Genomic DNA, 17,444 nt, shown 5'->3' with positions numbered 1-17,444 from the left:
TCTTAGACGCGCCCTCCTCTGTGCTCCGGGAATGCTGCGCTAACCTTCGGTACTTTTCTCTTCACTCTGCACTCTAAGCAATTATTTCCCTGTCTGTTCCCCATGAGAACGGAGCTCCGTGGGGACATTATCCCAACATGAAGAACAGTGGGTTGACCAAACACATGAATTGAAATAAAGAGTGGCTGGAAAAAGCATGCAGTGTGCTTCAGAAATGTCAGGGATTAGTTATTTTTATGGGGGAAAAATGATGATATTGTGACATAAGCCTCAGGCTGAAAAAGACAACCCGTCTCTTGTTGTTGGGCTGTTCTGAAGGAGCCTTTGTCATATCACCCACCCCTGCCGTCCATGTATTATTCACCATCCCGCAGAGTTATCCGGGTAGCTAGGGTCTGGGTGCCGGAGAGGATGACTGTCACAGGTATCCACTTTGCAAGTATATTCTCTGAGATGGGCAGTTGCAAATAGGTCAGAGGAGCTCTGATATGGGACCCATTCAACGTTGCTTTTGAACTGCTAAGAGGCCCACACACACAAGACAAAACAAAAAGTAAAAGTTTGTGTGAAAAGCAGATTTAGCTGCGTAAGGAAGAAAACCAAGCCAGTTTCACCCCAACTGAAACAACTGGAAAACATAATTTTTTTGCTTTCCCTTTTTCTTTGTCTTTTTGTCTAAACTAAGTACCTTTTTTTTTGTTTTTTTTATGAGCAGCACCAAATGACATTCAAATCTGCTTCTGGTTTTTTACTTTTATAATTTAAAGATACCCAAACAGATTTCTCTAGAACTATTTTTCCCCTTTAATTGCTTTTGGCAGATCAAAATGGCAGATGTCTTTTAATGCCCTGCCATTTTCGCTGTGTAAATAATTATGTTCCTTTTCTGCCTGGAATTCATTGCTGCGGTTTGTCCAACACGGAGCACGGTTTATCTGGGAACCCGCCCCCTCCCCCAACCAACGAAGGATCAGACACGTTATTCCCCCAACGCTTCCTGCCCACACTAACTTAACCAACTCCTGGGGTTTCTCAACTCACTTAAAAGACCCTAAATGTTTATATCCCACTGAATTCTTTAGAGGTTCCAAAGCAAGAAATAGTTAGGCAGTATGTTTCTTTCTCCTTCCCTATCTCCAAGGAGAAATTTATCCCAAACAAAAGTGGAGGGAGAGTTGATTCCAAGGGATGTAATAGATTATAACAATGAAAAATCTATTATGCCAACAAACAGGGCACAACACTTAGATAATTATCTGCAAACATGTGAGCAGTTATTCCTACGGTGTTGTTGATTACATTTCATATGCTGCCCATCCCTCAGTATCAAAGGTGTTCATTAAAAGGTCATGATCACCCCTCCCCGGTAGCGTGCAGATCCTTGATGCAGGGGGGCGACACTCCAGCCTTCAGAGTCTCAGGTCAAACACGTTTCCTCATGATACATGAAAAATACTAGCCTCTTCTAAAATTTCCCTCATTGCAGCATTTCCTTCATTGCAAAATATTGGGAAAATAGTGGCTTTCTTTTTGGCTCTTGCCTACTAGTTTGTTTTTGAGGGGGTGTGCCTGTGCTTTACGAAATGCAGTGGAAAGAGGTCTAAAATGTAGGTCTCTCTGCCATACAATTCTTAAGTTTCTTAGAGCAGCGCTTTATCAGGGACCTGAGTCTACCTGGATCTTCCTGTAGGGTCCAAATAATTATATAACTGTAGTGGGGGAGTTTGGTAAAAAAAAAAAAAGAACCAATGTAACTAGCGTGCTGTAATATCAGGATTCCATGGTCAGATGCATGCTAACAAAAATGCAGTGAAACCTGGGGACTCTGATGCCTAGTTTTGTTTTTTCCATATTATTGTGAGTAACTGCCTTCCTCCGTGTTTCTCAATTTCCAGTCCTATAAAATAGGGGTAATTGTATTTTGTACACACAGTTTCAAGAAGTCTTTGGGATACAAGGACTAAGACTTGCACATATTAGCAGCTCAAAAATGTTGCTTAGCTGAATCTGACTCAAACTAAGTAACAGAAAAGAATAAGGAGATAAACAGATGCACAAATGTAACAGGAACACAGTCCACAGTGTAGGCCTGTACCCTGTTGATCAGTCTGGGTTCAGAGTGAGAAGCGGGAGGGGACGGACCTGGAAGGTGACTGCGAGCTCGGGCATTGGTGAGAGCTGACTGTGGAACAGCCAGACTGATGCTGAGCTGTAGCGGAAGGCCTGTCATTCAGCTGTTCCTTCCGTTCGTTCGCACAAAACACTGCTAAATGCACCACGACCAGCAAGATACGGTCCCTGCCCTCCAGGGGATGACTGTCTGGTGACGGCGACAGGCACTCGGACAGTGGCCACAGACTGAAATGTGCGGTTTTGTGCAGTGACTACCGGAGGCTAGGGAGGTCGTGTGTTGTCCAGAAAGGCAAGAAGATAAAGGCATCTACCCAAGCCATCATGTTCATCTTTAACCATTCGTGATGTCAAGTATAAATAACGCAAACTTAAAACGTAGTATTTGAAACCCATTCTTTCAGTCCCTCAGGTTGAAGATGGCAAATATTGGCATCAAAAATTAAAATTGATTTTTCAAACATCACAACTCTGAGTATAAAAAAGTCTAAATAATTAAACTTTCCAACAATGTCCGATGTCATTGTTTAGTATGTATATTGTTGACATTATTAAAGCTTAAAACTCTACTAAGACTTTTGGGGCAGACACACTATTTATATATTTTCGCATTTGTGCTTATGTGTATGTTTTTTCCATTATCCTGATAGTGAGTTGCCATATTTCTAGGGAAAGTAGAGAGGCCCCAGGGGAAAGTAATCGAATAAGGGTTGTTCTGCCGGTGATGGCATAACTAACTGTCCTCAAGGGTGTGGGGGCTCTTATGCGGTAGGTAGGTCTACTTTGTCTTGAGGTCTGAGCAGAAAGGGTCAAGTCGGTCGATTAGGTGAGAAGTGAACAAGGAAAGAGCAAGGCTTGGCCTAGACCCTTCAGATCTCTCTGCGCCTCAAACAAGGGCCCAGCCAGGTGCTCCCAGAGCCTTTCTCCACAGGCTCAAGTGTCAGATCAGGTCTAGCACTGGGGGAGCTTGAGCCCCAGCAGAGAAGGATGGAGGAGAAGAGGTGGTGAGGAAGCGCATTTGAAGAGCTTTGTGGAAGCTTTCCGCCCTGAGTCAAGCGTCCGTCCTGACACCAGAGCAGAGCAGAGCATGCAATCCTCTTTGCCACGTGTCTGTGCAAAGGGGTTGTGCACACACACCATACACAGTCCATTTCACTCTGCTCCGCCCTCCCTTTTTTTTTTTTTTTTTTTTTTGCTAACAGAATGTGGTACCCAGTTGAGGACTATTTTCCCCACTGTAATTTCCCTTTTAATTAATCAATTTATTATTTTTTTAATCTGCTGAATAACTGATGACTTTTAATAACCAATGACATTAACAAAAATTGAAGATATTGCCTTAAAAACCTTTGTGGATTATGGAGACCAACTTGGCAGTTAATATCAAGGGTCATATCCTAGAAACCAGTAATTATAATAAAAGGTCATATTCAATGAGCCAGTAATCATAAAACAATTATCTCAGAAAAGTCTGAAATCTGAAGCCATTCAGTAAGAAAAACATTATGTCAACATTATATATGCGTTGAAAACAATTGCAAGCAATGCAAGAACCCAAGAGTGGAATGTTATGTTACAGAGAAATCGATGATTTTTTGGTAAAATTTAATAACGTTGGGAAATTCTGAAGACAGAGGGGAAGAACCATGATGCTAATGTCCTGATTTTCTTTCCTTTTCTTTTTTAAACTTAATCATTACATCACAAAAATGCCCCAGGGTACTCAAACAGTTTCCCTTTTTAAGTCAGTCGTATGCATCCTTCTGTTTGGCCACATCATTATCGTAATCCTTATATTTTATCCCCAAACTGGCACCATGGCACCATCATTACCAGGAACATTTATGTCTTGCCAGTATAGTGACCAAGTGCACAGGTAAAAACAGCACGTGGTAGGGGTCCAGGTTGGAGGCATAACATTTGGAATCTTGAATTTATTTTCCATGAGTAAAACACTATAATTTGTGCATGACGTATACCAGTCATTCATGGCCCTGTTGGCACGTTTTCGCCTAAGTGGGGGGGACACTTACAAGTGGGTACCTGCCTGTAGCCAAGGATGCGAGCATTGGGTGTCAAGACGAAAAACCGAGGCGCTTGAGACGCATTCTCTTACCTTGGGAGGTGCGGGCTGTTTTCTTACCTCTGGACGGGGAGCCCATCTGTGGGGGCAGCTCGCTGCTTTCCCAGCTGTGATGACATTTCCAGGAATTCACTTTCCGCTCTTTGCCAATAAGCTTCTCTTCTTCATTCGCCTGCTGCTCTAAAAGGAGAGATTCCAGAAAAGAATTGAAATTTACTGCACATCTCCAACAGTCGGGCACTGTGCTAAGTACCTTTATGGATATGATCAAATTTAACCCTAAAATGATTACTTTCTTAGATGAGAATATAGAAACTCGAGGCATTTACTTAATGTGTCTGAAGTAAGACAGTTAATTTAGATGATTCATGCCTCAAACCCAGGCCTGCCTGACCCTAAATACTAAGAGATTTGCCCTTTGGAAGCTTTATAAAGAGAAGGATCTAAGAAATCTCTTGATGGAAATGTAAAACTCGATACATTTTTCTTTCTCTGCCTCATCTTCTTAACCATGAAGCCAGTTTGCATGTCCCTAAAAATGTGCCACCGTGGAACCTCCTTTTTCCCTTCGGCTACCCATAAACCTTAGGAATGTATATGTCCCAAGTAAAGGGACTCTTTTCAATAAAGAGAGAGAATGACTGGCTGATTAAAACAATGTAGATGAACGGGACTCTGTAGACAAACTTAAAATGCAAAGTTGACCTCCAGAACAGAGGTCTTGTTATTATTGTTAGTTTGTTTCTCTCTCCATTTGGTTTTCATGACGTGCCTGCCCATAGTGACCGTTTTGGTTTGTGAAAGGTCAGTGGTCAGAGTGGACTGCAAGAAAGACTATCCCAGGCCACAGCCTTGAATCCTCTGCGGTGTCCCTCCTGAAAGAAAACTCTCCTCCCATGGGTGCTGGGGCCACTTGGCTCTAGAGGGAACACATTGTATCAACTCAAACAGCTGAAGCGCTAGTGCCAAGCCAGGCTGGTTCCCACGTTTCCCGTTCCACATGCACCCTTCACCGATTCTCCAGTCCTGGAGGGTCTCAATTCTGGTACTAATTTTTCCAGGAGGATTCCTGAGCCCTCTGGAAGCACAGCACAGAGGACAGCCACTGGCTTTTATTCCATTTTTTGGTGCCAACAACAATCCCATTAGGAGGCACGCTTGATCTCAACCAGGGTCCTCATTTTTAAAATGAACAAGGGAGGCTCTAGAGGGGACCAATGACTCATTGTGAAGCATATAATTAGTGTCTGCCCAAGAATAGACCCTCAGTCCATTTATTCCCCACCTCTTTTAGCTTATCTTAAAATCCATATGTAAGACATCTTGGACTAGAAGACATTAAAAGAATTCTCGAGAAGTTACTGCTCCAGCCCTCAGACATTATAAATGCTCCCGTTAGCTGGGCACTTTCATGAGCCTTCATGTGAGAGTTTCAGCGTTTCGGAGAGAACTCAGCTGCTCAGAGCATGGAGTGTCATGAGTCCCCAGGCTGGTGTCCTGCTCACATCCGTGACTTCCATTGGCGCCCGATTGTCACGTGCTCCCATGTGGAAGCCAGCCCGCTGTGAGGCGAAGGCAGAGTCTCGTGTGCACGGCACACGGAAGAACAGAGTTTAAATTGCGGCTTCTACATTCCACTTACCTTTCCTCCAAACCATCCCCCTGGGTACTGCGGTGGGACCCACAGACAAATGGGGGAATGTCATCCGAATCAGAGACAGATATTTAACCAAGCAATTTTACTAATTTGCTTTCCTTCTTAAAATGTTCTTTTTCATTTTTATTCATGATGTTGTTAGTGGCATTTGAGATCATTAAAATGGGGGTAGATGTAACTTCTAATTTGTGGAAGTCTTACTGAACTCCAAAGGATTTATGAGAAAAAAATAACATATTTGGAAATGATTTATTATAGATAAGTAGATTATTTTCTAATTGTTAAGCATAGAAGAGTGGTATAGCCTAGAACACATAAAAAAATAGGGAACTGAATTTACAGTTACCATTTTACTTGGCCCATTTATTTTTATTTTCTCATGACTTCCCCTAGTATATATATAACTTTTCTCCAGGGATAAGAGCAGTAGATGTCAATCACACAAAAATTCAGAAAATACAGAAACAAGGGCTGGCCCTTCTGTCTTGTTTTGACTGAGATGTTGCAGCAAAGTCAGAGAATCTGCCATTCGAAGGCTGGCAAAAGGCAGTGCACATATACCTTACCCTGTGTGCCACTCAGCGTATCCGCTCACACGCAGAGGAGACTGAATCTGACTTTTACATATGTATCTTCTCTCACAGAGAACATATTACATTGCCTTTCATCTGAAATATATCAATGTAATGCTTGAGAGATTCCAAGATACTTTTTCCTACTCATAGCAAGATCCCGAGAGCTTGCTAGCTGTTGGGCCGCCGTGTTGGCGGTAACAGTGCTATAAATTACTGATCCTTCACTCACAACGGAGTCAGGCCACAGCGAGGATCTGGGGAGGGGGCGGTATTGTAAGTTGATGGGGCACATTGAAAACTTCAACTGTTTCACAATACCAATGTTTCCCTCCGGAGCATGCAGCCTGGGAAAAATATATTTGGTGTGTAGAGATATGCAGAAAGCATGAGCAGGAAGCATTTGGGGGCACAGGTTACAAAAGACGGAGAAATGCGTAAAGCCAACACCTGGAATTATAGTTAAGCCTTTCCCAGAACAGTGACAAAATCTGTTCGACAAATATTGATAGAACGTCTGCTGTGTGTCCAGCACGGAGAGCCTGAGATGAGTCAGAGAAAATCACCTTGTTCTCCCAGAAGTTCACAGTGTAGGAGACATCAAATAATGACAGAACAGCAGGATACCAATTTCTGCAGGAATATACGGTGTTCTGTGGGTCACCAAGGAGGTGATGGGAGAGGTCTAGAGGCGCTTCCCTGAAGAGATGACTTTTGGATTCAATTTTGCGGCTTGAGGAGTTCATCTGCCGTGACAGAAGAAGGGCTTTGGAGGCACTGGAGCAGTGAGGGAAAAGGCAGGGCCTAGGAAAGGGTGCTGTGCTTGGGAACAGGAGTGACTGCACGCCAGGCGGATCTGGGATCTGGGACGTGTGGGAAGGGGCTGGGCGTGGGCAGCAGAGCAAACTTGGAATCGGTTTAAGCAGGAAGGGTGGTGTGTTCAACTGGGTGCCTGATGGTGCTTGAATTTCAAAGAAACTAGAAATCTGCTGCTGGGTTTTATGAAACATTTCCTCTTAAAGAAGATATTTTCCTTCAGGACTCATGACTGGATTCGTAGTTTGGGCAAGGTTGGAGGGTGGACAGGAAATCTCTGCAGAAAACAAACAAAACCTGGCCCACGGCTTGTGGTGAAGTAGGGAAAGTGCAAAGGAGGAAAAGGAGGGTCTGTTGTTATTGTTCGCACTATCCTATGTGTTTATTCACATCCAGTACTAAGTAGAGCATGTGATCGAAGCCCACGCCTGCTTGTATTTGGCGAAAAGGACAACACCCAAATGGAAAATGATGTGGTTATCTTGCCAAGGCGGGTGTTCTGTGTCCACCAGATAAAAAAGAGCCAGTTTCTGAGTTTTGTTCCAAACTGCAGAGAGGTGATCCTGTGACCCTATCACACGCAATGACTACAGTGTCTAGAGACACCTGGACTAAAGAACAAGTGGGGAAGATCCCGGTTGCTCACCTGGCGGGGACAAGGGCACCCTCAGATCCACCAGGCCGAATGCAAACATGTCCAGGCTGTGATTCGAACGGTCCCATTCTGAGAGCACTCCCTGTCTCCCCTCTCCCCACAGATAACACCGCAGGGGTGTACGCCCGGCGCGGGGGGTTCAGCCGGCAGAAGCAGGATTTATACCTCCTGCCCATCGTGATCAGCGATGGTGGCATCCCACCCATGAGTAGCACCAACACCCTCACCATCAAGGTGTGTGGCTGCGACGTGAACGGGGCGCTGCTGTCCTGCAACGCCGAGGCCTACATCCTGAACGCCGGCCTGAGCACGGGGGCGCTGATTGCCATCCTGGCCTGCATCGTCATTCTCCTGGGTAAGGGACCCTCCGCGGGCACCTGCAGGACGGGCCTTCCTAGATGCCCATTTTAGAGACACATGTGTTTCTCACGGGCAGGCTGGTTAGCAGAACTATGCTAGGTGCTGTGGGTAAAATGCGAGAGACGGAGACACTTCCCGCTCTCATGCATTTTAGGTACTGGGGGCGGTTGCGGGGGGCAGGCAACTTAAGGAGCAGTTAGAGCAGAGTTGGGGAAAGGTTGACGAGCAGGTTGCCAGGCTTCACAGGGCTGCCCAGCAGAAGCCACCTGGGGAAGGTTCTGCAGAAGAGGAGCCTAGGCAGAGACCTCACATATGAGCTAGGGTTTGCCTTACGAGAGGAAGGAGAAGGATTAGAGGCAGAAAGAACGATGATGAGGCAGAAGGCTGTGTGAAGGCCTCAAGGGACTGGGGAAGGCCTCCTGGCTAAAACTGGATCATCGAGGCTCCTGTAATTATCACATGTCCTATCTGGGTACATGCCTCAGCTTATGGGGTCCCCCAAGAAGCCCCTTGTGCTCTTGCAGACTGAGTGAGGTGCCCCTCTTCTGCACTTTCCCCCGTCTTTACTCTGTAATAATGGGAATGGACTGAGGCTAACAACGTCGACCGTGGTTGGGCCTCAGGAAGACGAAATCAGTTTTCCCAGCATCTGAGAACTTGTGACAAAGATCGATTCAAATCCAAGTGTGTCTGACACCCAAGTTATGTTTTTTCCATGATGCTTAGTTCTGCCCTGAGTGAATTAATGGGGTTCAGTTGTATAGGGAAGAGGTGGTGAGTTCAGCTCCGTAGTTCCTGACTGTTGCCTGGGTAACCAGGCCCCAGTTTGGCTCTGGGGGATGAAGAGAAGACGTATACAAGATCTCAGTGCTCCATCAGTTCATCATCTATCGAGGAAAATATGCCGACACAGACAAACTACAGAGGCACGTGGTGACCGTCAGGATAGGGACGCAAGCCAAAGATGTTGGGGGCGCAAGAGTAGAAAGTGCCTGACCCTGACTGCGGAGGTCAGAGACATCTTCCTAGAGGATGTGACATACCGGTCAGGTTCTGAGTCTCCCAGCTGGTGAAAGAGGCTGGGATGGACAGACACTGCAACCAGAGGGAACAGAATACAAAAGAGCTGTAAGAAATTCATAGTCCGGCTGGGGAGCCAGGTGTGCAAACCAGGTGATACGGGTTATGATGATGGTAAGAATCCGGTTGGGTTGGTACATGCAGCAGGTGCTAACAGCTCTGCCTGGTGTCAGAATGGGATGGCAAGAAAGGCTTCCATGATGAAGGATAAGGAAGAGTCAGCCAAGCAAGGAAAGTGAGAGGCAGTGGTCCAGGCAAGCGTGTCATCGAGAGCAAGGCAGAGGAGAGGCAGGACCCTGCTTGGTGAGCAGTGGGGGCCAGCTCCATTCGGGGCAGGTGCAAGCATGCATCCCTGCATCTCAGTGCTGGTGGCCCAGAGGGGCTCTCAAACCACTTGCCAAATTCAGCTGCCCAAGTTTTGTCCAGTGTTCCTGAGCGTGTGGGGAGTGTTCTCATAGAACACTGTAGAAGCCCCTTGTGAGGAGGCGAGAGAGAAAGAAGTAAGCCTTGTCTGAAATTTCCTTATAAGTAGCTCTGCTCACTCATCCCAGATTGCCTGCGCTTAGTGTGGGATCCCTTCCAGGAGAGGGGGGGAGACAGAACTGCTTCATCTGGAGTTCCAGCTGATGCTGTTTTCTCTATACTCAAACAGAAAAGAGAAGATTTGTCTCTTGGGGTCTCTGTAAATGTTCCCCCTTCTATATGGTGGTTTGAAGAGGATCCAGACAAGCTCATGGTGACATTTCTTATTAAGATAGAGGAGGTCAAGGCTGACCCCACCCCCAGGGCTCTGGGCAGGAGCTGGGGGGCGTCCCCTCCTATAGAAAGGTAGGGACTGGGGTCACTGAGCATGCTCATTGGTGACCTCGGGGAGGCAGCTGTCTCCCTCTGCACAAAGAAACGGCCGTCAACCATTTTTAAGAGGGTGCAGACCACATTTTTAGAATCTTCCTAATCCTCAGGAAGATGACTTCCAAATAGTGTCAGCTTCATTTGTAAAACGCTCAACATAGCCCCAAGGTGCCAGTTTGTGTGGATGTAATATTGTCCTGGCAGCGTTCTGCAGAGGAGGCGGCAGGTGGGGGCCATTTCACGCCTCTGTGGGGATTCCAGGTAAAGCTCTCATTTCCTAGACCCGTTCCCGTTCTGACGCGTGCACACCCTATGCCTGATGTAAGCAGGGTTCCCCTGGGAAGAGAGTCCGGGAATCCTGGGTTTAACCTATTCTCACTTTCCTTTTCTGTCCTTGTAGTCATCGTAGTCTTGTTTGTGACCCTGAGGAGGCAAAAGAAAGAGCCACTCATCGTCTTTGAAGAAGAAGACGTCCGAGAGAACATCATTACCTATGATGATGAAGGGGGCGGGGAGGAAGACACAGAAGCCTTTGATATCGCCACCCTCCAGAATCCAGACGGCATCAACGGATTTATCCCTCGCAAAGACATAAAGCCTGAGTATCAGTACATGCCTAGGCCTGGGCTCCGGCCAGCGCCCAACAGTGTGGATGTCGATGACTTCATCAACACAAGAATACAAGAGGCAGATAACGACCCAACTGCCCCTCCTTATGACTCCATCCAAATCTATGGGTACGAAGGCAGGGGCTCAGTGGCCGGGTCCCTGAGCTCCTTAGAGTCTGCCACCACAGATTCAGACTTGGACTACGACTACCTACAGAACTGGGGACCTCGTTTTAAGAAACTGGCAGACTTGTACGGTTCCAAAGACACTTTTGATGATGACTCTTAACAATAACGATACAAATTTGGCCTTAAGAACTGTGTCTGGTGTTCTGAAGAATCTAGAAGATATGTAAACAGGTATTTTTTTAAATGAAGGAGAGGCTCATTTCGAACAAGCAAAGTTTTACAGAGAGGATACATTTACTAAACCTGCAAGGACATCAAAGTGGTAAATACTGTGAAGTACCTTTTCTCACAAAAAGGCAAATATTGAAGTTTATCAGCTTCACTGGAGGAAAACCACTTGGCATACAAAATATTTAAGTGAAGGAAAAGTCTAATGGTGAACTGAAAATGAAGGGAAATCGTTTCTGTGTTATGAACATCTAAATCCTTCTTTCTTTCTTCTTTTTTTTTAATTTGTCAAAGAAGCTTCCACAAAATTAGAAAGGACAACAGTTCTGAGCTGTAATTTCGCCTTAAACTATGGACACTCTATACGTAGTGCATTTTTAAACTTGAAATATATAATATTCAGCCAGCTTAAACCCATACGATGTATGTACAATACAATGTACAATTATGTCTCTTGAGCATCAATCTTGTTACTGCTGATTCTTGTAAATCTTTTTGCTTCTACTTTCATCTTAAACTAATACGTGCCAGATATAACTGTCTTGTTTCAGTGAGAGGCGCCCTATTTCTATGTCATTTTTAATGTATCTATTTGTACAATTTTAAAGTTCTTATTTTAGTATACATACAAATATCAGTATTCTGACATGTAAGAAATGTTACGGCATCACACTTATATTTTATGAACATTGTACTGTTGCTTTAATATGAGCTTCAATATAAGAAGCAACCTTTGAAATAAAAAAAAAGATTCTTTTTTAATTCTGGGCTTGGTTCTTAACATTGGAAAAATTAAGTGTTTCTTATGACCCATTTATATTTCTAATTCAAGATATTGTGGTCTTTTAGTAACCCTATTTATGAACTGTTATAGTCTGCTGCTTTTATTGTTTATTTAAAATCAAATCTGTTTTGCCAATGTGTTTTCAGATATGATTCTGTAACATTGTGTAAAGCTCTTTTGTACATTCTCAGTGTTGGCTTCCCGGCTCCTCTTGGCAAACATCTTCTGAAAAAGTAGGATGCTGAAGATCTAGCCCAGTCTATGACTTTGCAATACTTGTTATATAATGTGCATTTATCTTGTCTATCAGTAATTGGATGGTTATGAGAGATGAATCCATGAGGGAATGAATTCATCAGATCCTTAAAGTTCAAGATGTAGATTTTATGCCCCATACCAAGCATTTGGGGGTTGGGAGTTTGAAGAGTCAAAAATATAAATTGGCCATGGGTAGGTATCAGACCTCCAATGGTATCCTATTCTTCCTCATAGTGACTGACAGGTAAAACTGCTTGCTTTTTCTCTGGAATTTAACTTCCCTTAAAATAAGACAGAGTTTAAAATTTTGATAAAAGAAAGAGCAATTCATTTCCACACCTTTGTTTTCAAATATGCTTTGGGCCATAAGCCCAGAATGAGGGCAGGGACGGTGGTGGACGCTGGGGGTCAGTACCATTTGATGCTTTTGACGTGTGAGTACGCCTGCAGTCTCCTGCAGTCCCCTCCAGCTGCCCCGGGGGACCGGGAGTTTCTGGGAAAGGACATTTCCCCTGCTCAGCTGGGTCAAAGGTCAAAATGTAGCAATACTGGGGAAAGACCACACCAAGTCACGCAGCAAGTATTTCCCCTGGACACAGGGCACATGCCTTCTCTTGGATTGCAGACAATTTTTAGACGGATGTTTTTTCTTTATGGTGAAAATTTCTTTTAAGCATTTCTTGATATCTTGCTACATACTATTTTTATGACTGAGTCAAAATGCATACAAGGAAAAACGTTTCTATGGAAGCACTCACTTCCATTTTACTCTGCATTGAAATCAAATTGTCTGAACACGCCAGTGGGGTGAATTCTGTGGACAGTGTCACTTCGGAATCTTTCATTTCCGTGAAGGATTGCACATTCTCGATGCTTCCGTAATTGCAGGTTTCGTTCATTTTTTATATAGGTTTTGTAATCCAAAGAATATTTTGCTAGATTTGCACAGCTCTCCAGTTGAATTTGAAATGAAGAAATAACTCAAAAGGAGTATGAATAGCACTTAAACAAGTATACAGCTATAAGTAACCCTGCTACCATGGATGATCCTTTTTCTATAAATGTATTTGGATTAGATTTGACAAATATGTTTTCACATTTTTATGTTTAAATTTTTTTTAAAAGGCTGTCTACTTTCAATAGTCAAAAATACTTGTTTTTCTTTCTATCTTCTCTCTCTTTTTTATTTTAAGCCTCTATTGTTCATAGAACCCTCTTAGAAGCTTGGAAATAAAATGTCTTTTCTGACTAGTGGAGTCCTTTTTCATTTGGAACATATTGCCTTAAAAACAATCTTAGTTTAAGTGGTCCTTCCTCATTTCAGTACAAAGTAATCACTGCTTTATGACATCAATTCAACTGAAAGAAGGAACACTGCTCTGTTCTTGTCCTTGAGTAGTGGCGATTGCTTTCATTCATTCATTCATTCATTCATCAAAATCTTATTTCACAGACCCTGTGCTAATTACTTAAGGATGAAGAACGAGTCCTGCAACCTTCCTTGAGATCTTTCAATCTTCTAAAACCTGTCCCAAAATATCTATACTGTTGTCTTATAATCACCTATTTACCTCTATGCTTACCTGCCTCCCTAGACAATATAACAGGTGTTTCCTCTTCAGGATTGAAGGAACAAAAGAAAAGATGTAACCGCAGATGGAGAGATGTTGACTGTGAGTGCAGGGCAGGCCAATTGCCGCAGTTCCTGCAGAGATCTTGCATTTCAGTGAATCATACCCCCCGGGCCATCACTACTGGAAATGGTGGGAAGATGGGAGAGCAGCTTATCCACATCACTTGGAGAAACTTATTAAAAATACGCATGATGCCCAGAGAGTATCACTCTGGTTGTCAGGGGAAATCCGGTCAGGAGTATTTGAAACTGCTCCCGGGTAAGTGTGCAGCACCCTTCACCTCCCTGAGAGCCTCTGTAGGACAATGAGGAATGAGTTGGGATCTCTGAGCAGAAGAGTGGTCAAGTCTACCTGGCAGGCAGTGTGGAGGACAGATTACGAGCATATGAACCTAGAGGCATGCCGTGGGGGTTTAATGAAAGTGAAAATGCAATACCAGGGGAGCTTAACGTAGTTCAGTAAATTGAGGATGGAAAAGAGGCAAAGCGTCTCTGTGCCTACACCTCCATCAGTCTGGTCTAGACCTTTGTCATCTCTGACCTGGAAGACCAAAGCAGACTCGTAGCGGCTGCCGACCTCCCAACCTCTTCTCCCAGAGAAGCCAGAGGGATAGGAACACCCACCTAAGATCCCATGGCTCCATAACTGCACCCCACAACTCCGCATAAATTCCAGTTCCCTTTCTTTATTGCTGTGCGTGACCAGGGCCCTGCAAACCTCTCCAGTGTCATCTTATTCCTGTCTCCCCTCCGAGCCCTGTGCCCAAGGCACACTGGCCACCTGTCAGGTCCTCGTACAGACAAAATGTGCCCCCTTTTCCATCCCAAGTAGGTTGCCCTTGGTTGGTTTCTTCTGTATCAGTCACAACACTTTAAACTTACTTTGCTTTTTGGATTTTCCTGTGTCTGTGGGTCTGACAACCTCACTAGAATGTAAGCTTTAAGAGGCCGGGATCAGCTTTCGCTCTCCCACAATACCTTTTGCTCTTGCTTTCCCAAGGTGGGCCCAGCAGAATGGCTCCCACAAACAAGTGCGGCGAGAAGAAGAGCCGTTCTGCCATCAATGAGGAAGTGACCAGAGAATAATACACTGTCGACATCTACAAGCGCACCCATGGAGTGGGTTTCAAGAAGCGTGCCCCTGGGGCACTCAGAGAGACCCAGAAATTTGCCGTGAAGGAGACAGGAATCCAGATGTTGGCACCGAAACCAGGCTCAACACAGCTGTCAGGGCCAAGGGAATAAAGAATGTCCCTACCACATCCAGGTGTGGTTGCCCAGAAAAGGGAATGAGGGTGAAGATTTACCTAACGAGCTCCAAACACTGGCCACCTATGTACCTGTTACCACTTTGAAAAATGTACAGACAGTTTATGTGGATGAGAACTGCTCATTGCTGAATGGAGTTATAAAATGGCAAAAAAAAAAAAAAAAAAAAAAAGGCACAAGAGGCAGGGATCTTGTCGTCTTGTTGTACACCAGTTCTTTACATGGTGCCTGAACCCTACCAGGTGCACAGTTGACACTCCTTGACCGAATGATGGCAGATTTATCAGGATTTGATGACCGATCAGAGAATTCCAGTGTGGTTTTTAGGCTTCCTGAGCTGAGAAATTGAGTGCATTGTGATCTGGGTGCCTGGGATTGTGAATTTGAAAGGAGAAGTGGCTTTGGTGGAAGGAAGGTGCATTAAGTTTGGATGTGGGTGTAAATTGGAGGTGCTTGTGTGGCAGCTAGTTGGAGCTGCCGAGTAGCTCAGCAGAAATAGGGGCTTGCTGCTAGCTCACTACAGAAGCAGGGTGGGGCCTGTGGAGTAGGAGTCGTCAGACGGGAGTTGGTGTCTCAGGAGTGACTGTGTTTCTACTTGGGTTCCGCTGCTCACCCCTCAACCGTAAGGGAGTGTTTCAGTGGGGAAGTAAGTGCCTCTGGGATTGAAGAGTAACACTGACTTTAGCTTTATTAATAAGGATAATTAGTAAGCATAAACCTTATCCTTGTATGTCAAATGCATTGAAAAATAAGGAGGGAATATTAATTAATGCACTAATACTTTTCTTCAGCTAGTGAGACTTCTTTGAGCTCCTACTGTGTAGGAAAGAACATGCTGTGTACAAAACACTGACCTCATTCCTCTGATAAGGCAGAGTGTTTGTTACACTCCCCGTGCTACCCTGAAGGACACTGTGGACCAGCGAGGCTAAGCATCTCTCCGAAGCATCCACAGAATCCCATTTCCCCAAACGTGGTCAAGGGCCTTATGCTTTAAACTTAGATTAAAGAGCCAAAAGCAATGAGTATCCTTCACGGTCAGTGATTTAGCTGAGGTGCTGGCAGTAAGAACTTGGGATGGACGTTTCCCAGCCTCCATGGGTTCAGTTTATTTTTTGAGCAGCCATTCACCACAGAGCTGGACAACAAGATCTAATCGGACGTCTGAGTGCCCAGCCTGCCTTCCGCATCCACAGCAACACACAGGACAGGCTGTGACTTGCTTCTGCTGGGGTTTGCATCTTCCCACAACATGAATATTGAAAATCAAATACAAAAGAAACTGATTAGGCATTTTATAGCTCTTTGTATTATGCTTTATGGAGAAAAAGTTTGATGTTTAATTTTCTTTACGGGATTTAAATTGTGTTTTTTAAAACAAGATATGGTCAATGGTGGGAGCCTCTGTCAGGTCCCAATGGCTGGGGAGTCAGAACTCATTTTGCATCCTGCAGGCTTACTTATCTAGTCATTTTTTACGATGAGAGGCTACCATCTTCTTAAAAGGGCCTTCTTCACTCCAGGAGTTGTTACACATTTTAAACATGACTTCATAGTTGTGTGTCACTTTAATCAAGTGACTGCCACTTCTCGGTCATCTCTCACAGGCTCACATACAAAGCACTAGTCTAAGGCCCGTCCTGTGAGGAGCTCAAATCTTCAGCTCCAGAGTGAGAGCAATTTACCCTTGTTGGGTATCACATTCAGTACATCCCTATGTATAAAGCCTGGCTCTGGGACTTAGTTGCTGTGTGACTGTGGACCGGTATCTTGATCACTCTGAACTTCATTTTCCGCAAATGTGCAATGCAAATAGCGGTTCCTATGCTGCTAGTCGTGGTAAGGAATGAATGAGCTCCTGTTTCTGGAGCCACTGACAGTTCCTAGGACGGGTGAACCACTTAACATAAGACAGCAATTATATCGCTAGTGCCTACATGCTGTTCCCAACCCCCAGTTGCAGAACAAACGTAAGGGACGAATTGACTCCTTCCTGACTTCCTTTGCCTCTTCCAAATCAGTTCACTGTCTCGTTTCTCTCTCCTGAGCCAACAACAGAAGACAGCACCTGGCAGTTTAGTTCAGGGAACTGTCGATGGCCAGTTGCCTACAACCAAAACATTTTTCTTTTTAAATAAAACCAATGCTCTAATCAATGAATTCACTGACATGGACTATGATATATAGCATAATATTGGCAAGGCAACAGGTGAACATAATTTTTAAATGTCTTACTGAACAAAATAAACTCACAAAATTATGAACTCTATTCAGTTAGGGAAAAACTATGTAACAAATGGTGTTTGAAATTTGGATAAGCTCTGCGGCCT

At 44.5% G+C, this 17,444-nt stretch overlaps 1 protein-coding gene and 1 pseudogene across 1 annotated transcript in view; both read left to right on the top strand.

Moving 5' to 3' along the window:
- CDH11 (cadherin 11) overlaps positions 1–11,932 on the top strand; it is a 136,941-nt gene extending 125,009 nt beyond the window's left edge. Inside the window, exons 12-13 of the mRNA XM_045188344.2 lie at positions 8,017–8,268; positions 10,606–11,932. Coding sequence (XP_045044279.2) covers positions 8,017–8,268; positions 10,606–11,102 — 749 coding nt within the window. The 3' untranslated portion in view covers positions 11,103–11,932. The remainder of the gene's footprint in view (positions 1–8,016; positions 8,269–10,605) is intronic.
- A 2,927-nt stretch (positions 11,933–14,859) lies between these two features.
- Positions 14,860–15,346, top strand: LOC112296710 (large ribosomal subunit protein eL31-like; annotated as a pseudogene).
- Positions 15,347–17,444: the final 2,098 nt, after the last annotated feature.

The sequence above is a fragment of the Desmodus rotundus genome, chromosome 12, assembly GCF_022682495.2.
Source record: "Desmodus rotundus isolate HL8 chromosome 12, HLdesRot8A.1, whole genome shotgun sequence".
NCBI classification, from domain to species: Eukaryota; Metazoa; Chordata; class Mammalia; order Chiroptera; family Phyllostomidae; genus Desmodus; species Desmodus rotundus.
This window is presented reverse-complemented; position numbering and strand designations above follow the sequence as displayed.